This window comes from Rhipicephalus microplus, chromosome 8 (assembly GCF_043290135.1).
Source record: "Rhipicephalus microplus isolate Deutch F79 chromosome 8, USDA_Rmic, whole genome shotgun sequence".
Classification (NCBI taxonomy): domain Eukaryota; kingdom Metazoa; phylum Arthropoda; class Arachnida; order Ixodida; family Ixodidae; genus Rhipicephalus; species Rhipicephalus microplus.
Window position 1 is genome coordinate 80,185,654 of NC_134707.1, and position 23,090 is coordinate 80,208,743.

Sequence of the window (23,090 nt, forward strand, 5' to 3'; positions counted from 1 at the left end):
CTTTCCTCCTGGTCTCCTGCATGTGACGTTGCCTTCACTACTCTGCGCCGTCTGCTCACTTCCCCACCTATTGTTCGCCACTTCGACGCGACGGCTCCTACAGAAGTGCACACCAACGCCAGCGGCGTCGGGCTAGGCGCTGTCCTTGCTCAACGAAAACCCGGCTATTCAGAATACTTTGTAGCCTATGCTAGTCGCACTCGGACGAAAGTCGAAACTAATTACGGCGTGACAGAAAAAGAGTGTTTGGCTCTGGTGTGGGAGCTTGGAAATTTCCGGCCGTACTTATACGGCCGCCCGTTCGATCTAGTAACTGATCACCACGCGCTTTGCTGGCTCTCCACGCTGAAAGACCCTTCTGGCCGCCTTGTGCGATGGGCACTCCGCATCCAGGAGTCCGACATTCGCGTCGTATACCGCTGCAGACGCAAACACTCTGACGCTGATGCCCTGTCCCGCTCACCTTTGCCACCAGATCCGACGTGCGGAAACACGTGCCTCCAGACCTTGTCATCGTTAAATCTTAACTCAATTGCCACGGAACAACGTCGTGACCCGTGGATCGCATCTCTTCTCGAATATCTATCCGGTACGCCCAACCTTCCGGTATCTCGATCCCTCCGACGTCAAGCTTTCCATTTTGCCATCCGCGATCAACTTCTTCATCAACGCAACTACGCTCCTGATGGCCGCCGGTGGCTACTGGTCATTCCACGCACTTTACGATCACAGGTATGCGCCTCTCTTCACGACGATCCACAATGTGGCCACGCAAAGGTGTTCAAAACATATGAACGCCTTCACCATCGCTATTACTGGCGCGGCATGTACAATTTTGTACGCAAATTTGTGCAGTGCTGTCCTGACTGCTAGCGACGCAAATCAACACCGCTATGTGCAACTGGCGAATTGCAGCCATTTCCGTGCCTTGCCAAGCCATTTGATCACGTCGGCGTTGACCTCTACGGCCCCCTTCCATTGACACCAGATGGCAATCCGTGGATTATAGTGGCCGTCGACCATCTAACACGCTACACCAAAACAGCCGCTTTACCGAGCGCTACCGCTCAGGATGTCGCCTCTTTCATTTTACGTCGCTTTATCCTTCGACATGGCGCACCTCAAGAGCTCTTTAGTGACAGAGGCCGCGCTTTCCTCTCCGAGGTCGTCGAAGCTCTGCTTTTGGAATGCCACGTCATTCATCGGAAAACGACAGCATACCACCCGCAGACTAATGGGCTAACGGAACGGTTTAACCGCACGCTGGGTGATATGCTCTCAATGTACGTGGCATCTAATCATAGCAACTGGGACCGTGTTCTCCCATACGTCACATTCGCCTATAATACTGCAGTACAAAAAACCACGGGATTTTCACCTTTCTTTCTTCTTTATGGACGTGACCCTTCCCATACAATCGATACTCTACTTCCCTACCGTCCTGATGCTTCTGAATGTCCACCTATCTCCGATGCTGCTCGACAAGCCGAAGAGTGCCGCCAGCTCGCCCGTGCGTTCACCTCGGACGAGCAGCAACGCCAGAAAGAAAACCGTTGCACTTCTCTTCCGGATCCCAGCTATGCCCTAGGGTCTCTCGTGTGGCTTGCCATCCCATACCAAACTCCGGGACTCTCATCAAAACTTGTCCCCAGGTACAAGAGGCCTTACATAGTTTTAGAGAAAACTTCTCCGGTTAATTACCTAATTGGGCCAGTTTCCCGATCGGATGACATGCGCCAGCGTGCACGTGACATCGTCCATGTTTCCCGCCTAAAACTGTATCATGAGCCTCTCCCTGAAACTTCTTAGGTCGCCAGGATGGCTCCTTTTTCAGCGGGGGCGATTGAGAAGATGTGCCTGCAGCAAGCAGCATCGCCAAAGCCCGGCTCGTGCTTCGTTCGTTGCTGTGCCGATCGACGGACGGTCCTTCACGCTGTCTCATCGCTGTCTTTAACGGCTAATAAACCTCTTCACAGCTTATTAGGCCAGCAGTGCAATAAAACTGTTCAGAGTACAGCGAAATGATCACCTACCTTTTGAGGCAGCCCCACATTTCAAAGGGGTCCTGAAACAGTTTTGATGACTTTTTGCATGCCCATTCGGGTGGTAGTCTACGTGCAGAGCCTTAGGATCATTAAAAGCAAAATCGGAACTACAGCATACGAGTCTCGGAATATTCGCTCCAGTAAAAACCTCTGAGGTATCGCACTTTATAAGCGGGTTACAAGCGGCGAAACACTCACTGGTAAGCTTGTTTTGCTCAAGCAGTAGCTTTTTCAGCTCGCTGTTCTCGTGCTCTAGAGTCTCGACTTTCTGCAAGAAATCCTTGCTTTGCGAACTGGATGCATTTGAAGTGGAAGCATCCTGCACAAAACCAAAGAAACACTTGGATCAAGGATGTAACTTCTTACTCATCTTATAAGAATGTGTGTGTGTGTGTGTGTTTGTGTGTGTGTGAGTGTGTGAAGTTTTTGCGATGAACCAAACGTACTTGGGAAGAGAAGAGACACAATTTAGCGGTTGTCTTAATTTTATTTCCGGCGTTTTCGAGCGGTGGTCCAGTCTTCGTCAGAGTTTACCCTGAGGTTTACCCCGACAAAGACCGGCCCCCCGGTCGAAACCATTGGAAATAAAATTAAGACAACCGCTTAGTTGTGTCTCTTCTCTTCCTCTCTCCCTCTCTCTCTCTCTATATATATATAGAGAGAAACTGGTACACTTACGAGAAAAAGAGGTTGGTACACTTACGAGAAAGCAAGCAATTCCTTCATGGGCGTACGTTTCGGCCGTGGCACGGCCTTCGTCAGAGGCTAATCATATGTACCAAAGTTATACGTACAGACATATGTTGAAAAGGCACATATGTTTTATATGACCAGTTACCACTTGCGTAACGATGGCAGGAGCAACATGGGCATTACGAAATGCCAGAAACAGTAAGCTGAAATGCAGTGCTCATGCTTGCGAGAGTGGTAGCCGTGGATAGTGCTGCATAGAACAACTTTAGTGAATGGCTCTTAACTACAATCGACGTTAACTCAATACTGCCTCTACCATTTTCGTAATGTAATGTTTATAGAGTTGGATTGGCAGCACTGCAACTGCAATTCGCATTTTAGCAACATTATGCCTGCACTGGGTCTTTCCCGAAGCAGTTCTAAGACCTGGCCTAGCTCTGTGGTAGAAAACTTAATTGTTACACGGAATGCCTGGTTTCGATTCCTGCTGGGGCCATGACATTCATTCCTTGCATTCATCAGGTCAATGCTGCCGATGTCAGTTTTTCTTAAGGCTCTCGCATTTAAACTACCAGTGTCTGCTCTCGCCGTTCCTTGGTACATATATATACTGTCGAACACCTGTGGCACATACCCACACACACCGCAGCTTGTGATATACGAGTATGTGTCACACGTGCCTGAAGGAAAGGGTTTGATGTCGTATGCAGTGGTATTTTCACATTATTCATGTTTCGGCCAGACAGTTATAATGGACAAAGCCTTTTACACTCCCATATTAATTTTGTTGACCCTAACTTAAACAGGCAGTCACGTGAGCCCCCAGACGCAGGGCAGGGCACCAGTACATCTTCTAATTTCTGCTATATTTTTAAATGCGAATCCTTTCTTTTCATATAGGAGGCACTTTTGTCATCTATCTGTCTGTCTGTCTATCTATCTGTCTATCTATCTGTTTATCTGTCTGTCTGTCTGTCTGTCTGCCAGTCTATCTATCTAGCCGCTTGACCTTGACGTCAACGAAAATTAGAATTGGCGGGTATGATGATTTGATGAATATGACATGCTACTCAAGACTTGAATTTTCTCAAAATCCTGTCACGTATGTCGTCAAACACTTCCCGTTGAACTGTGGCATGTACCCGCCGGCAGGTATGTGCCACTGGTATGCGAGTACGTGCCACAGGTGATTGAAACTTAGTGTCTACCCAGGAACGGCGAGAACATACATGGTTAATTTTAACATATCAGCATTAAGAAAAAGCTGACATCAGCAGTGTTGACCCAAGGAACGCAGACAATAAATATCATGGTCCCGCAGGAATCGCACCCAAGCATTTTGCGTGGCAATAAATTATTCTGCCAGAGAGCCACGCCAGATCTCGGAACTACTTTTCAAAGAGAGCGAAATGTTTGTGAAACGTCAACTGTGGTTACAGTGCTCGCTTTTCAATTTCATAAATATTACATATATACTCCTATCATACAGCTGTCTCGTCGAGCTAACGTCAATTGTAGAATAGTAGTTAGGTGACATTCGCTAAAGTTGATTTATGTAGCAGTGTCTAGGGGCTACCATCTTCACGAGCATCTGCGCTAGACATCAGCTCATTCTTTCTGGTGTTGCTAATACTCATGTTCCTGTTGGCACCAATGCGCAAACAATTGGTAACGTAAGCATCTACAACTGTTCAACGTATGTCTATGTGTGCAACATCTGCACATGTATTTAGCACCATTTCATGACAAGTCGCTCAATTGCAAAATTATGACAAGGTCACCTTCCTCCTACATGCTTTGCATAATGTGGGATCAAGCTACGTGAGATCTGCCGAATTTTCCTTGGTAGACAGACGCACATCCTTACCTACTATGTTCAGTTTGTACTGCAATCTTGACACTGACAATTTAGATTGTTTGCACAACATATATCTTGTCATTGCAATTTGTACGCATTAAATGTTCATCTATATAGCTATACATTCATGTATTACATAAAATATTACGTGCAGTTGTTACTTCAGAGAAAAGGGACTCAGAGGAACCTATGAAAAACACTTATTTTTTTTTTACACACAATTGAAAGAATTCAGAGACTACTAAACAAGCCTGGCACTCTTGAGTCATCATCACTGGCCCTTGCGCCATAAAGCCCCATATGTCATCACGAACAAGCTCTTTACTGTTGAGATTTTCTTTCAAACTGAAAGATTAGGTAGTGAAATTCATAGAGACAACCTTCAATTTAAGCAGGAACTTGGGGAAAGTAATAAATTTAATGCATTTTTCACATACTGTCGCATTTAGCAACCACTCTGTGAACTAGAGGACGTGACGATTTTGATACGCTTCACTCCTGAATCGTTTTGGAGAAGCCGAGCTTGTCCTTGCGAAAATGTGTCCAAACAGCTTAGTACAAGGGTGGCTTATCAACTTGAGATAACATCTCATCGTGAGTGTTCTCAACGAGACTCACTTGTTTCTAAGCCTTGCATTGCTTCCCAAATGACAGCATTTGCTGAGCAAGATCTTCTATTTGAACAGCAATTTCACATTTTTTTGCGGCTAATGCGTAGAAAATGTTGTCCAGTGAAGGCAACACATCGCAGGTTCATCGTCACGCAAAAGACGTCTTTCTTCATTGCACGACTCTTCAGGCGATAATTATTGAGAGACCGAAGTTCACTTTGATTACTTGACTCATCAGATCAGCCTGTTCATTGAAAATGAGAATATTTTGCAAACTGTGACAGATATTAGTATACAATGAGACAATAAACTTCGTTAAATTTGACTTAACGTATACTTCTGCTTTTTTTTGACAATCAGAACATGCTTTTTCAATGCCGAATATTTGATATAAACATGAAAAAAATGAAAAACTGAAAAATGAAACATGAAAAACTTTAGAGATAAAAACACCATAAAAATGTAAAATGATTAATAGGTTAATGCCCCTGGAAACGGGCTAGCCTTTCCAGGTGTCGCACGCATCTCTCAACTTGCTCCGCACCCATCACAGTTCACAGAACCAGAACGAACCACTTGAGCAGCAACCAATGCTCCTGGGTGGCATAAAGCCTCTGAAGAGTGCGGCACGCCTCAGCGCCTCTGAGAAAAAGGAAGAGCGGGATGTAAAGCAGATATGAGAAAGGGAAAGAGCAGGACAGGCAAGCATGCACCCTGTATACGCCATGGGGACAATCAACGTCACAGCCATCAACGCCCAACCCCACGCACTGACAACACTCCAAAAGTACAGTGGCCTGTTAAAAAACCATGTTAACTAAATTTTTCTTGTTGGTCCAGCACAGTGGATCAGTGGCTACAGTGCTCTGCTGCCGAGCTGAAGATAGTGGGTGCGATCCCAGCAGCAGTGGTCGCATTTCAGTGGAGGCAAAATGGTTGAGGCCTGTGTCCTGTGCAATGTCAGTGCATGCTAAAGAACACTAGATGGTCCGAATTTCCAGAGTCCCCACACCACAGCATTTCTCATAATCATATCGAGGTTTTAGAATGTAAATCCCCACATATTATAATATAAAGTTCTGCTTATTTATTTATTTTCAATACTGTCAACCCCACTATACGAGTCATTACAGGGGGCATAATGAACATGATATTCAAGAAAAGTAATAACATTCAAAATCCCATGTCAATTCACTCAGACTATTGGTAGACAACAACTAAATACAAGAAGCAGTGACTTCGTTATACAGTGCAAATGAACAAGAAAATATTCATATCAGAATTTTAACACAGTGTACAAGAGTATGTCTATATTTAGCGCATCTTCAAATCTAGCCGAACAATCATGCATCAGGCAATTCGCACCACAGTTTGTGGAAGAATCCCTAGCGGAATTTTAAAGATTTCGTCATTTTTTCTTCATATTTTAGTTCAGTAGTCATTCGAAGAACACCAGATGGTCGAAATTACCCAAGGTCCCCAATTAAGGCATCTCCCATAGCCTCAGTTGCCCCGGGAAATTGAGCCCCATAAGCCATCTATGAAGTTATTCACACTGCCTACCTCGTCACTGCGCTTTCTCTTCAGACCCGAGTGCTGATCTGATGGTTCCTTTTCTGCGAGCTGCGTCGCCACCTCGGTCTTTTCATTATCAGGCGCACCAGTCTCGAACATAACCTCCTCAGGTTCGACCACAATGACATCGTCCGCCGTGGAGTGTGCTCCTTCCGTCAAACTGTTCCAAGCTGAAAAACACGAAAAGAAAGCAATGGCCAAGTGCCTTATAACCGGTAGTGTCTTGATTTGATGGCGTGGCACAGGCCGCATGGGGCGTTACAGGGCCCATTAAGTCAATGGTCAATCCAAAATTCGATAGCCTTTGAGCAACAGAATCGGACGCAGCATGAACATGCCCTTCTCGTTCAAAGTGGGCTCTACTCGTGATTAGAAATGCATATCAAAAGAGTATGCTTTCATAGCAGCACGTTTTAGTGCTACATATTATTCAATCAAGTATTTTGGCCACTTGAAAGGTGCAAACTTCACAAGCTCTAGACAACAGCAATGTGCTCATGGTCATCATGCTGTCTTGCCATGTCAAGCTCGCCACTGTTTTACTGCACAGCAACTTACAAGACACAAAATAGTACTTCTAACCGCATGCAAACAATTCATTGAAACTTTTAAACAAGAATTAATTACACGTCTGTACTTTCAAGTGAATGTATAAATTTTTCGGTGACACGACAATAACAATTTAGATCTGCAACCGTACAGTTTTACTAAGAAGCGCCTGGACCGCTCAGCAGTCAATCAGAACTGCCGTGTAGCAGAACAACTCCATGCAACAAGAGCTCAATTCAGGCGAGTTCATTCATTGTAGTCGTATTGTAGTAACAGTGTGACAATGGTAGGAGAAAACAATATGGACAGAAAAGAGTGCTGACTGTCAATTGAATTTATTGAAGGTGTTACGACCACATTTATACAGAGCGCAAGAACAGGGCTGATGGGCGACAGCACATGTGCGACTATAAATCACATTCTTAACTCAGAAAAGAATACTCTCTCAGAAAAGAGAAGCGATAGTGTATTAAGTCATCATTTCGGAGAGAACGTCGTGGCAGAAACATGTAGGAAGATTTCTTCACGGCAATTTGAAAAAGTTGACATTTGAAGATCTGTTCTTTCGTAAGAAGCTTCTCCGAGCTGGTCCAAAAACTAAAGGAATGGTTTCATTGCGCTGTGGTGGAATTTCTAATAAACGGTGAGGAACATTATTACTCTATTCCATGTGATGGCCTTATTTCTGCTGTGAGAAAATGTTTTGATAATAGGAATTATATTTTCAAGACAAGTTAGGCATGAACTCTGACAATTTGTGCTTGTTGCAAAAGCTGGGCAAATGTGTTTTAATTGACAAGATTGAGGATGGGCTTAACACTTTGAAGAGCACTCCTGGGGGCTCATACCTGTGTAACACGGGCGCGCAAAAAGTCTTTATAGTAAGCGGTCTTTTTACGAAGTTGAAAGACTTTTAACCAAGAGGTGTTGCGACGCAGACACACGGCAGCAACGATCTCCTTTCAGTGTTTTCGTTCGAAGACGCTAGCGAAAGCGTGGCGCTAGCAGTTAAAAGAGAAGCAATGAAAACTAAACGATGTATCACGATGTGCAAATTAAAGACTTGTTGCACTGCTCGTTTCTTCAAATAAATTTAAGAATAAGAGATGAAGAAACACCAATGTGAAAGTTTGTTGCACTAGTTAAGGAAGCATTCCCATAACTAGCGACGTGCACAAGTCCATCTGGCACCACTGGGCTTTTATTTACCGTATTTGTTTTTCGCTGCTCTCGACTGCTCTCGACACGTCATGGGCGACCGTACGGAAGAAAAAGCGAAGATCGCAAGTCTCACGGCCTGCCTTTTCGCTCTGGAAAGCAAGGCAGACGCTGCAAAAGCCACCAAGGGGAGGATCAAGCAGCAACTGCTGTTCAGCAATTCCTTGCTGCGCGCACTGAAGCTGTCGGAGAAAGCCTGCGATCGATCTGGGCCTTCAGACGAAACGAGAGGTGATTCGAGGGAATTGTACTTCACCTCAGTGAGCAGAACTTCAAGCAATCTTTTCGAGTGTACCCGTCCACCTTTCGTTTCATTGTGGAGAGCTTGCGCAGTGAGCTCGAAATACAGTGCACCAGCATGCGTGAAACCATCACTCCTGAGAAGCGAGTCGGCATTGCCCTATACAAGCTTGACCACTTGAATGACAGGCAAACACACGACTGCCACGCTTTCCTCGCTTGTGCAAAACAGCGCGGCACGAGACCGAGCGTCACCACGTGATATTGCCGACGCGTTGTAGCTGCTTACGAGAGTAGAAAAGGAAATAACCATTGAAAGAGTTGATTACACCTTCTGCAGGATATGAAATTTGTTTTTACAGAGGGTTTTGGTGACAGAAAAATAAGCATTCACTCTTTTTTTTTTTCCACCCCTCGAAAATTGCTGGCGCCCACTGGTTTCGAGGCTACTCATTCAGAGCCGTAAAAGAGATCGACGAACTCCGTTTACGAAAAAGACCGCTTCTGAAAAGGAGTTCGCTCTGTGCCGTGTGTCTACTGTCAGGAACTCCTTTTCGGAAAAAGACCGCTTACTTAAAAGACTTTTAAGTGACCGTGTGACAGGGGTATCAAATTCACATTTGAATAGTTTAGAGACAACTGCATACAGTACTTAGATGTTTGCCTTTCGTTTTCTGATAACGCACAAACTTTATGGTGCTATCAGCCCAGGAGCGCTAAGAATGCCCTTCCTTACAACAGTGGGCATTCAAAGTTAATAAAAAATTGGAACATCTCCCTGAAGCAGCAGTGATGCACACGCCGATGACCCAGCTGAAACGGGCGTTGACGTAGGTGCTTGAAGAATGGTTTGAAGCAAAACTCTGGGTAGTGTCCGTAGATAAACGAGCAAAAAAGTGTTTCCACTCGGCGTGCGGTCGAGCAATGCGGGCAGTGGAGAGGGTGAAGCGAGAGAGAAGTTTGTTGCAAGCGTGTAGAGGAGCTCGCAGCTGCAGGCGCTGCCAGGGGGTGAGAAAAAGAGTGGCGTCAGCGCGCACTTGCGAGAGAAGCGTGCTGGGGGAGCATGGCATCAACACATAGCAGCGGCGTGGCCTACTTGGCACCACTCCAACACCTGCAGCACGTTCGTATGGATGTACGTATGTAGGACACTATATGCATGAGTCAGAGCGCTTCTTCACATCTGAAAAGAGGAGGAGGAGGAATAAATGAGGAAGGACACAGAGGTTAGCCAGTTCTTCTGAAAAGAGGAATTGCCACCATGTGTATTCAGGGCCCCTTACACAATGCCCAAGAGGCCTGTAACGAATTTCAAATAAATAAATGAATAAGTCGTGTGAGTACAAGAGTGAGGTCAGTTTGACAAAAAAGATTAAAAGATGCTGGATATCCTAACAGCGTCATCATACCTGTTTGCAAAACCGTCATGCAGAAAGTAAAGTTCAAGAAAACAGGACCTTAAGAAAAACAGACTGATCCAACACCTTTGCATGTTATTATATACATACATAGGGTACCTCACAATTTAAAGAAAATAGCGACCACATATGATATCAGTTTGTTGTTTTCCACCCCTTGCAAGCTTTTGAAAGTGTGTGTGCTAAACAGCAACAGGAATAGCTGATCATGCAACATTCGTCACGAGAATAGGTTCACTGAATACCATTCTGATGTTGTGTATGAGATATCCACACGTGGAAAGGTGTCAACGACACATAAGACCAACAGGACAATGCTTCAATGACTGAGCAAGACAGCAAGCATACGACCTGAACTCTTTCGTTACCGTGCGAAAATACCTATTTTTTATGTCTCGGAAATATTGTTCTCGCCAGTTTGAATATTACTCCAAGACGCAATGCAGCATACCAAATTTGGCTAAATGTTATGCTATTTTAAGAAAAATATAACTTGTAGAGCACCGACATATTGCCACGTTCCATTTCTCAAGTTTTGTTATCGCCCTAAAACACTACACAATTCTCAGCGCAAAACGCGCGTGCAGTTTTCGAGAAGCTTCCGGACTTTAGCAGATCATTTCGATAAGATCACGCCTACTATGCGAACTGTACAGATTATTCTGGAATCTACGCCACCGCCAGCGATAACGCTAGAACATTCGATGGCAAGAGTATAAATGCCGACGCACTTCGCTGCTTGTCAGTAGTTGATAGACGGCCGACGCTCCGTTCGCCGCTATCAGTCTAAGACTGCTACTGTAATCGGACTTTCCGTTTACCGGGCACAGGTTCGCCCAAATAAACAGTTAAATTCTAACACAAAGTCTCCTGCCTTCGGCCACGTCACGACCCCGTGACATTTGGTGGAGGTGTTGCATCTTTGATGTTCCCGACGCCCCCTTCAAGCCGCAACCCCAGCCCAAGCGGCAAAGAAGACACGGACGTTGAACCTGAGCGGCGAACAAGCCGCCGACAGCAAGGTCTCCCACCGGAGTACAGGCTTCTAGAAGACAAGGCGCGGAAGACCAAAGCCATGACCTCGACTGCAACGACAATGACAACCGGAGCGTCCCAGCCCGCGATCGTCATTCATCAACCCAAAAAACCATGGGTCATCGTTTGAAGACCTGGAAACCTGGCTACAAACATACGATCAAGTGGCCGCCCTCAACCACTGGGACAACGAAGAAAAGCTCCGTCGTGTGTACTTGTACCTGGAAGACACCGCAAGGACCTGGCTTGAGGATCGGGAGTCCCCGCTCCGAACGTGGGATGTCTTCTGCGGCGCATTCCTGCAAACGTTCGCGAGCGTCGCTCGCAAAAAGAGGGCCGCTGCTCTACTAGAGACCCGGGTTTAGCTACCAAATGAAAAGGTTGCAATTTTCACAGAGGAGATGACCCGCCTATTCCGTCACGCTGACCCAGACATGCCGGAGGAGAAGAAAGTTCGTTTTCTCATGCGAGGGGTCAAACAGGAGCTCTTCGCGGGACTAATGAGGAATCCACCGAACACTGTGTAAGAATTTGTATCCGAGGCGACCACTATCGAAAAAACCCTGGACATGCGCACCAGACAGCATAATCGTCGCCTGATTCCAGAATGTGCTGCTGCTCAAGCCAGTGACTCCGAAGACCTGCGTGAAACGATCCGAGCGATCGTGCGAGAAGAGCTGCGCAAGCTGTTACCTTCGGCGCAGTCTCAAGTGGATTCGATCGCCGACATTGTGCGAGAAGTTTGGCAATCGCTTCGAATTCGGCAAACACCGCTGCCCGAGCCAGAAACTATGAGCTACGCCGCTGCAGTGCGCCACAACGCTCCTCCCCGTACATTCCAAAACGCCGCCTCGTCGCTATTCCGTCGCCAGACGCCACCGCCGCCACCACCTCCACCGACGTCCTACCATTCGCCAGGGAGCCAGCGCACAGCGCCGAGGAGAACGGACGTTTGGCGTGGACCTGACAACCGCCCGCTCTGCTACCACTGCGGCAAAACCGGGCACACATACCACCGTTGCCAATACCGACAGATGGGACTGCGTGGCTTCGCCGTCAATGCACCGCGTCCGCAGCCAGGAGAACGGCCACGTGACATCGTCGACTACCTGACAGGAACTCAATAGACACCACGAAGTCCTTCTCGTTCGCCATCGCCCAGCGGCCGCATGTCACCGCACTCCCGGCAGTACTCTGGCCCAACGCGGGGCCGGTCTCCTAGCCCGTATCCGGGAAACTAAGGGCAGCAACCAATAGAGGTGCGGTTGCTGTGCGACGAACTACCGAAGATACTTCGACGCAACGGCGCCGCGACGGAGCTTTCCAAACACAACGCCAACCAGGCAAAGCCCTGACGGCGAAAGCTCACTTACCGAAGGTGGCCTGACGATGCAACATGGAAGCAGCGGAACAAACCGACGCAGCCATAACCCGATGCCACGCCCTAACTGTAATGCGAGATGGCGAACTAGTGACCTCGACGTTCTTATCGACGGCCACAGTGTGACCGCTCTCGTCGATACTGGAGCCGACTATTTTGTCATCAGGGGGTTATTCGCCGCGAAGTTAAAGAAAGTTAGGACAGCTTGGGAAGGCCCTGAAATCTGCACAGCCGGAGGTCATCTCGTAACGCCCTCAGGAATCTGCACAGCGAGAGTCACCATTAACGGCCGTATTTATCCTACAGACTTCGTAGTCCTACAGCGTTGCTCGAGAGATGTCATCCTTGGTATGGACTTCTTATGCCTCCATGGTGCTGTCATCAACCTAAGAACAAAGTCGATAACGTTATCCACAGAAGAAGCACTACCGCCGTGCACGCCGTCAGGAAACCATGCCTTGAATGTGCTGGAGGAACAAGCCACCATTCTGCCTCGCTCCAGCGTCATTATTTCAGTCGGCGCTCCTAAATCACCGGACTTGGAAGGCGTCGTCGAAGGCAGTCAGCATCTGTTGGTCACCCGAAATATTTGCGTCACAAGAGGAATTGCAGAGCTGCGGGGAGGCAAGGCAACGGTTATGCTCACGAATTTCAGCAATGAATACAAAAATGTGAACAAAGGAACAACGGTCGCATACATCGAAGAAATTGTGGACGGCACCAGTGCTTTCTCCCTCGCCGATTCTGCGGAACCTGCTCATAGGAACAAAGCCCCTCCCACAGCTTTTGACGTCAATCCCAGACTTCTGAAACATAAGCAAGAATAGCTGAAGGCCCTGCTTCTGCAATACGAAGATTGCTTTTCATCGCCATTAAAAATTCGGCAGACCCCAATCGCGAAACATCGCATCATAACCGAAGAAAATGCGACACCACTCCGTCAGAGTCCGTACAGGGTTTCGACGCGAGAACGTGAGGCCATGAAGAGACAAGTTGATGAAATGCTGCGGGATGACATCATCCAGCCGTCCAAGAGTCCGTGGGCGTCCCCCATGGTGTTAGTGAAGAAAAAGGATGGGACCCTACATTTCTGCGTCGATTATCGCCGCCTGAACAAAATCACAAGAAAGGACGTGTATCCTCTCCCACGAATAGATGACGCACTTGATCGGCTCCATAACGCCAAGTACTTTTCGTCAATGGACCTCAAGACTGGCTATCAGCAAATCGAAGTCGACGAAAGAGACCGAGAGAAGACAGCGTTTATAACACCGGACGGCCTCTTCGAGTTTAAGGTGATACCCTTCGGCCTTTGCTCAGCACCTGCAACTTGTCAACGCGTTATGGATACAGTACTGGCAGGATTGAAGTGGCAGACTTGCCTTGTGTACTTGGACGACGTGGTCGTGTTTTCCTCGAGTTTCGATGAGCATCTTCGGCGCCTTGAAGCTGTACTTCAAGCCATCAAGACGTCCGAACTCACACTGAAGCCAGAAAAGTGCAGATTTGCGTACTAAGAGCTCTTGTTTCTGGGGCATGTGATTACCAATTCTGGAGTTCGTCCAGATCCACGAAAAACAGCCGCCATCGCCGACTTCCCGCCGCCCACTGACAAGAAGGCGGTGCGCCGATTTCTGGGCCTGTGCGCCTATTATAGGCGGTTCGTGAAAAACTTTGCCCGCATCGCCGATCCTCTCACTAACCTTACCAAGGCCGACGTGGAGTTCAAGTGGGAAACATCGCAGGAACACGCTTTCCAGGAGCTTAAACACCGCCTCCGTTACTTGCTCATTTCGACGAATTCGCCGAGACAGAAATACACACTGACGCAAGCAGCGTAGGTCTTGGCGCTGTTCTTGCGCAGAGGGCTGACGGACTTGAAAGAGTTATTAGTTACGCCAGCCGATCGCTATCCAAAGCAGAAGCCAATTATTCCACAACAGAAAAGGAGTGCCTCGCCATCATCTGGGCCACGTCGAAATTTCGCCCCTACCTCTACGGCAGGCCCTTCAAAGTTGTGAGCCACCACCACGCCTTGTGTTGGCTAGCCACCTTGAAGGACCCTTCAGGTCGCCTCGCACGATGAAGCCTGAAACTTCAAGAATATGACATTACCGTCGTTTACAAGTCCGGCAAGAAACACTCCGACGCCGACTGTCTCTCTCGTGCGCCTGTCGACCAACCACCACCCGACGACCCGGATGACGACTACTTCTTGGGAACGATAACTACCGACGACTTCGCTGAACGACAGCGGGCCGACCCAGAACTTAAGGCCCTCATAGAATACCTCGAAGGCAGGACCGCCGAAGTCCAGAAGGTATTCAAGTGCGCATTTGCGTCGTTCTTCCTGCGAAATGGTCTTCTCCAAAATAAAAACTTTTCACCGCTTCGAGCCAAGTACCTCCTTGTGGTGCCTTCAGCTCTGCGACCAGAACTCCTGCAGGCCCTGCACGACGATCCGACAGCAGGGCACCTCGGTGTTTCTCGCACACTCGCGAGGATACAAGAAAGGTACTATTGGCCACGTCTTACCACCGACGTCACTCGTTATGTGAGGACATGCTGGGACTGTCAACGACGCAAGACACCACCGACAAGGCCGGCGGGACTTCTGCAGCCAATTGAACCACCTCGCCGACCTTTCCAACAGATTGGTATGGACCTACTGGGGCCGTTCCCAACGTCGGCTTTCAGAAACAAATGGATCATGGTAGCTACCAACTACCTCACCCGCTACGCCGAGACAAAAGCCCTGCCAAAAGGCAGTGCATCCAAGGTAGCTAAGTTCTTCGTCGAAAATATCGTCTTACGTCACGGCGCCCCGGAGGTCCTTATCACCGACAGAGGAACGGCATTTACTGCTGACCTAATACCCCTGTCACACAGGCACTTGAAAGTCTTTTAAGTAAGTGGTCTTTTTCCGAAAAGGAGTTCCTGACAGTAGACACACGGCACAGAGCGAACTCCTTTTCAGAAGCGGTCTTTTTCGTAAACGGAGTTCGTCGATCTCTTTTACGGCTCTGAATGAGTAGCCTCGAAACCAGTGGGCGCCAGCAATTTTCGAGGGGTGGAAAAAAAAAGAGTGAATGCTTATTTTTCTGTCACCAAAACCCTCTGTAAAAACAAATTTCATATCCTGCAGAAGGTGTAATCAACTCTTTCAATGGTTATTTCCTTTTCTACTCTCGTAAGCAGCTACAACGCGTCGGCAATATCACGTGGTGACGCTCGGTCTCGTGCCGCGCTGTTTTGCACAAGCGAGGAAAGCGCGGCAGTCGTGTGTTTGCCTATCATTCAAGTGGTCAAGCTTGTATAGGGCAATGCCGACTCGCTTCTCAGGAGTGATGGTTTCACGCATGCTGGTGCACTGTATTTCGAGCTCACTGCGCAAGCTCTCCACAATGAAACGAAAGGTGGACGGGTACACTCGAAAAGATTGCTTGAAGTTCTGCTCACCGAGGTGAGGTACAGTTCCCTCGAACCACCTCTCGCTTCGTTTGAAGGCCCAGATCGATCGATCGCAGGCCTTCTCCGACAGCTCCAGTGCGCACAGCAAGGAATTACTGCTTGATCCTCTCCTTGGCGGCTTTTTCAGCGTGTACCTCGCTTTCCAGAGCGAGAAGGCAGGCCGTGAGGCTCGCGATCCTCGCTTTTTCTTCTGTACGGTCGCCCATAACGTGTCGAGAGCAGCGAAAAACAAATATGGTAAATAAAAGCCCAATGGTGCCAGACGGACTTGTGCACGTCGCAAGTTATGGCAATACTTCCTTAACTAGTGCAACAATTTTTCACATTGGTGTTTCTTCATCTCTTATTCTTAAATTTATTTGAAGAAACGAGCAGTGCAACAAGTCTAATTTGTACATCGTGATACATCGTTTAATTTTCATTGCTTCTCTTTTAACTGCTAGCGCCACGCTTTCGCTAGCGTCTTCGAACGAAAACACTAAAAGGAGATCGTTGCTGCCATGTGCCTGCGCCACAACATCTCTTTGTTAAAAGTCCTTCAACTTCGTAAAAGACCGCTTACTTAAAAGACTTCTTGCGCGCCCGTGTGACACAAGTATAACTCAAGCAATCTTGGCATACAGCCAGACAAACCACCGCCGGACGACAGCGTATCACCCACAAACCAACGGCCTCACCGAGCGGCTAAACAAGACGATCACCGACATGCTGGCAATGTACGTCGATGTCGAACACAAGACGTGGGACGCCATTCTTCCGTACAAGACCTTCGCATACAACACAACGGTGCAGGAGACGACGCAGATATCTCCATACAAATTGGTCTTTGGAAGGTGCCCGGCAACGACGCTCGATGCCACGTTACCCAACGTCACCGACGAAGAAAACCTCGATGTGAGTGACTACCTCCAACGCGCTGAAGAAGCCCGACAACTCGTGCGTCTGCGTATCAAGAATCAACAGACGACCGACAGCCGCCGTTACAATCTTCGGCGACGCTTCGTGGAATACCAGTCCGGTGAACGTGTTTGGGTGTAAACGCCGATACGCCGACGTGGACTAAGTGAAAAGCTTCTGCGACGGTACTTCGGACCGTACAGGGTGTTTTGACGTCTCGGACCACTTGATTACGAGGTTGTCCCCGACCGCATCACAAACTCTCAACGACGCCAATCGCGACCTGAAGTCGTTCATGTCGCGCGCTTCAAGCCGTTTCATGCGCGTTAACAAACTGAAACAGTGTTTTTTGTATTATAACTGTATCGAAATTTATTCATTGTACTTTCTTGCACTATTGTTGTACCTTCATCTTCAGTTAAAGCATCGGGATGATGCCTTTTTCAGAGGGGGGCAATGCCACGTTCCATTTCTCAAGTTTTGTTATCGCCCCAAAACACTACACAATTCTCAGCGCAATACGCGCGTGCAGTTTTCGAGAAGCTTCCGGACTTTAGTAGATCATTTCGATAAGATCACGCCCACTCTGCGAACTCCACAGATTTTTCTGGAACCTACACCACCGCCAGCGATAACGCAAGAACATTGGATGGCAAGAGTATAAATGCCGACGCACTTCGCCGCTTGTGAGTAGTTGATCGACAGCCGACGCTTCGTTCGCCGCTATCAGTCCAAGACTGCTACTGTAATCGGACTTTCCGTTCACCGGGCACAGGTTTCCCCATATAAACAGTTAAATTCTAACACAAAGTCTCCTGTCTTCGGCCACGCCACGGCCCCGTGACAATATTTTAAAATGAATAAAAATGTAAAAAGTGTATAATTTTTCGTTGCCAGCTGGTAAACAGTGCAATAGGAAACAGTATAAATGCAAAAATATTGATAAGAAAGAAAATTCGGAATATACATTTTGAAAATAAATTATCCAGGTACAGCATAAACCATAATAAATGTTGTAGGGAAATGTTTCTATTCATACAGACAAAGAAAATCAGAACAGAGGTGCTGCTTCGTTGCTCCTGCCATGCTGTGAAGCATTGCTTCGTTTTTCTTCAGACACAAGCAAACTAGTCTACTTTTCCCAGTAAATTTTTATTTTTTGCAACAAAAGTCTCCAGGTGTTCAAATATAGATGGATACCAGTGATGTGTATAATAACCAGATTTCCAATGAACTTCGCTATTTCGTCTAGCGTAACTTCTTTCCATGAGCCATTTCACTCAGTATAGGTTGGCGTTCCTATGTATGCATGCAAGCATATTTCTTAGCATTTTGTACATCGTATTAAAAAAAAGAACGATATAGCGTGAAGTTCTAGTGTTTCGCGCTGCTCTGTAGCCATGCCAAGATGTGCCCCGATGGCCTCCTTGCCGTTAGGAGAAAAGGTCCACACCGCGCCCCAGCGAAGTGTGTACCTCGCACGTAACCATAGTAGCTATAAAATTGTGCACAAAGGTCAGTGGCTATGCACTTGCGGCGTAGAAGACAACTTGAGGCCGTAAAGAAAACAACCCCATGAACGGCAGCAGATGTCTCAGGCTGACACAAAGCACAGTCACCCCAAGACTTGAAGGTGAGGTTCTGTCGTCCACGGACTTTAAGCTCATCCTCACTCAGTTCAGGTGGGGTTGCAAGACAGTTTCGAGCGGTGCGTGTGTTTTGCAGCAGAGATGTGTGCCCATGCGCGTGTGACGATGATGCCATAAAAGCGACTAGTGACGCTAGATGCCACCCTGTGTCTGATATAACGATGAAAGGAAAACCAAAGTTGCTGGAAACTGGCTGAGAAGGCCAACTCGATACTTTAAAGATGCGACAGACCTTCGAAAATGTTTGTTTATAGAGTAAATTTTGCCCGACTCCTAGCAAGAGGTCTTTATTGAATAGCTGGCATAAATTTCTGGATATTATTATTGCTCAACACTGTCAAATTTCAAAGCTGACTCTTTATTTGACATTTGACTTGCAAAGATTCTTTTGATTACAGACCTACGATGCTACTGTAGCATAATCATGAGGGGCACAAATTTTTGTCAAGTTTACCAGTATAGTGAATTTTCCAACAACACATGCACACTGGTTCGCACAAATGTCTTTCAAAAATCACTATGTTGCCGAAATGGGCAAATTCAAATTCATTCTGAAAGTTGAGTGGCTGGACTAACTACTAGAAAGTGCTGGGTCCACGAGAAACAAATTTAACATGCCAAAATCCACAAACCAATGCGTCGATCACCGGTGATCGATTTGAATAGACGCGGCAACGAAAGAGTTAGGACATCAAAGGGCTTTTTGAAGGTTTGACAGCATTTAGGCTAGAGCATCATCAAACAGTTCGCACCACAAACTTACTGACACACTGTGTACCAAGGCCGCAACAGACAATTATATCATACCCTCCTTCTCACCTCTGCTTGGCCTCCTCAACTCGTGAGGCATGGTGGCAATGGCAGAGCTCCCATGAGTGCGCTCGACGATTTAAGCTTTTACCAGTCTAGACCTCCGAGATGGCACGACGACAGGTCGCGCACATTCTCGGAGACCATCACATAGTGCGCCCAGCAACATGCATGCTGTCTGGCAACATAAAAGAAGATTGTGGAGTGGTTCATATCTGCTCTGACAGGTGCCGACACCCTACCAGCTGATCTTCCGCCCATTCTACAGCTAATGACAGCCAATCAGATTAGTAGCCACAGTGACATGGCTGCTGACATGCTCTAGCCTTGTCAAGTGACCAGAGCATGTCGCTCTGTGAAAGGGCGATTGAAAACGCGTTCAGCCTAGTTGCAACGAGCTGCACCAATCTGCAGCCATTCGCAGCTTTAAAGCATTGTAAAAAATTACACAGTTTACGCCGACAGCTCAAATTAGTCTTTAAATAACCCTTGGGATTTGGTCTACTGGGCCAATCTGTTGGTACAAAATCACGAAGACCATTTCAGGGTCTCTTATGGCTATGGTAGCCACATGGCTGTACACTGCAAGGAACGTAAGAGTAGTCCTCCATTTCATATAACGTGGTTTTTGAACAAAGCAGTAATTAAGAATGAAGAAGAGATCATAGAAGCACTTTTTATCAGGAAGGCCACGGATCGATGCATCACTACACCATCACTTCTCCTTTCCGAGAGCGAGAGCATTCTTTTCAGAGTTAAGAATGTTATTCATAGTCAAACACGTGTTGTCGCGCATGAGCACTGTTCTTGCACCCTGTATAAAAGCGGTCGTAGCACCTTCAATAAATTCATTTGACAGTCAGTGCTCTTTCCTGTCCATATTGTATTTTCCTACCGTTGTTGCGCTTTTACAACACAATAACTCCATGAGGTGTATAGAATTTTGGCTATCCGATGGTCATAGACTGGATAGCCTTTCAAATGTGCCCTTGTGAAACAGGTATGAGTCTCACTTGCTTCACTGAAATTAGGATAAGGTTGATACTTACGGCGTGCGGGTAGACTAAGCGGTGGTGGCCGGGCACCTTGCCAGCTGAGCGAGAGGATTTCTTGGCGGCCACAAATGTTTCTCTCTGGTTTATTAACGAAAGAAAGCGACGACCACACACGGATTAGACTCTAAGGAAATCATCAGAGTGAACTTTTTAAAGGGACTGACGACCAATTTTTGTGGTACATGCTTGCTTCCCGAAATCAGGTCTGTCTAACGTGTAGCGCAAACTAATAATACCAGTCGAGCAGGACTTGGGTTGGAGTTCTGGTTCAGGTTTCCATGAATCGAAAATGAATTCAGAATCCAGACAAGGAAAAGCTATACCGCTTTATAGCCAATAGTCTACTGGCTCAATCGTGAAGCACGAGCCACATGGGACGCATAGTCGACGGCGCATGCGCACACGAACAGGCGGCCAATCGGAGTGTCTAATTGGATAATTTACTGTGCCGTTCTTTGTTAGGGTGAATGCGGCTCAGCGTGGCCGTGCATGCGCTCACAAACACACGGCAAATACATTGCGCCGTCTGCTACTTCATTCGAGCACGCCGCTCCGTAGTCGCCAAGCGCCGGTGTCGCTCGGCCGTTATACAGCATGAGCGACGAGCTCGTGCGAGCCTGCGCTTCTTCGATTCGATGCGCGGCCGTGCCGGCTGCACTGGCGCTCCGCAGAGCGCTGCCGCGCTGGGTCGTGTTCCTCACAAGAGTGGACGCCACTGTACAACCTAATGAAAACAACAGACAAAATAGGCGCATGCCGGAGCTCCGCAGTCAAGAGTACATCGCGGTAGGCTGTAGGTTCAGTCCCGCCCTTTCTATTGCTCCGCAGTCGAGCATACGCACGCGATCTCATAACAGATTTCGCCGCAAAAGCAGGCAATCGGAGAAGCTTACCGAAGCGAGAGTGATTGACCGGCGGATGCCCGCAGTAGGAGCACCAGCCACTGTGTATCATGCCACTCGCACTGACGTGTGTTTCAACGTACATGCGCGAGAAGCCATCGCACTCGCACTGTTCCCGACCACATCGACCTCTCGGGACTCCACACACGTCTACGTTAGTGAACATATTCGTTAATGAAGCTGACGACGGAAAACGTTACGACAGACGGAACTCGAGTCGACAGTTGAGAAAGTTGTCAGTCACGCACTCTGGAACGGCGCCAAAGATTGCCGATTACGTGGAAAACGTGCGCAAAACGCCCGCCGAACTTTTCGCGACTAAAATTATGAAAGCGCGACTATTGCGAACGTGGCGTCACTTGTGATGCAGTCATAAACTATTTTTTTTGTCAAGCCTCCGAGATTAACAACAAAAAGTGCATTTGAAAGAACACAACAAAAAGGTCTCATATTTTAGGATTGAGCTTTTAGGTACAAAATTACTGAACTGACACAAAAAAACTTGGATGTATTTTATTAGCAAAAATTTTAATTAGACGGCGACTCTATAATGACCACGTCGGTGTGTGGTGAGAGCTGGTTGCGATTTTGGTTAGGCCATGGCACCTGCATTTAGATGGGTGCGAAATGCAAAAACTGGTGCAAAATTTTGAGGGCGAGATAACTTCTGGGATATATTAGTTGGAACACACGCCCGCCACCTACCAAGCACCAACAAAACGCCGCGCCACAGCACGAAAAAAAAACGTGCCTTTGTTGTTGTTTTTTTTATGTAAACAACCAACCTATCGTGCATTTTTCATGCAATCTATAGTAGCAAATTATAAGTCAGAAATTTGTTGTTATGACCGCGACTAGGTTACGGCCCGCTGTTAGTGCTTTTGTGAGCGAATTGCACGATGCTATTGACACCGCTGTAGTGCATATAAGTGATTCTTAAAAGAGAGAAAAGATGAAAGTGAGCCCCGTAACTGTCTGCATCATAGTGCGACACCTAAACAGTAGCTTAGGAGAGATGGGGGTAAGTGGGGGCTAAAAGGGATAGGGAGGATTAAAGGACTAGAGATAGATCTAGGGCAGGGACAGAGAGACCCACATACGAAAATAAGGAGAAGATAGGAAAGATGGACACGGTCGCAACACTCCGAGGACGGGGCACCACTCGGCGAGAGCTCTTGTCGGCATCTGGTGATGGCGTAGGGCGAGCCAGTCGGCCAGAGCTGCGCTGTCGTCGGAAATCGCGGGGGCACAACCACGGTCGGCACGAAATCCAGCGAGCGAGTCGGTGCCCACCGCTGTAGTGCGCCACTGTTCCTATTGGGTAATTTCAGCATTCCTGACATGTTTCATGGTGCTCTGAACCCAACTTACCCTCTCAACACGTACATTACCACAAGAACGTTTAGACATGTACATGATCCTTATTTCCAGTCTCCCAACAATCGGGCAACCTAGGAGAATAACTTCATCCATGTCGTCGAGCATTCTTCACCCGCTGCTAACATCTGGACTGAATGTTGCCTGTAACACACTCAAACACACAGATGTAACAGACAATAAAAGTTAGGCCTGTTGTAATGTAAATGTGAAGAAAGAAAAGTGGGGGTGAAAAGATAACTTGCCGTGGGCAGGGTCCCTTATATATATATATAAGGGAAAGAGGTGTATACATGCCTAAGGGCT

At 47.4% G+C, this 23,090-nt stretch overlaps 1 protein-coding gene across 2 annotated transcripts in view; it reads right to left on the bottom strand.

Moving 5' to 3' along the window:
* LOC142769191 (uncharacterized) overlaps window positions 1-21,750 on the bottom strand; it is a 91,771-nt gene extending 70,021 nt beyond the window's left edge. For both annotated transcript variants that reach the window (XM_075872195.1, XM_075872196.1), the window contains exons 1-4: window positions 21,399-21,750; window positions 20,500-20,583; window positions 6,771-6,952; window positions 2,244-2,364 (exon numbers count right to left, since the gene is read on the bottom strand). In XM_075872195.1, the coding sequence (XP_075728310.1) occupies window positions 2,244-2,364; window positions 6,771-6,952; window positions 20,500-20,583; window positions 21,399-21,573 (562 nt within the window). In that variant the 5' untranslated portion in view covers window positions 21,574-21,750. The remainder of the gene's footprint in view (window positions 1-2,243; window positions 2,365-6,770; window positions 6,953-20,499; window positions 20,584-21,398) is intronic.
* Between the last annotated feature and the right edge of the window lie 1,340 nt (window positions 21,751-23,090).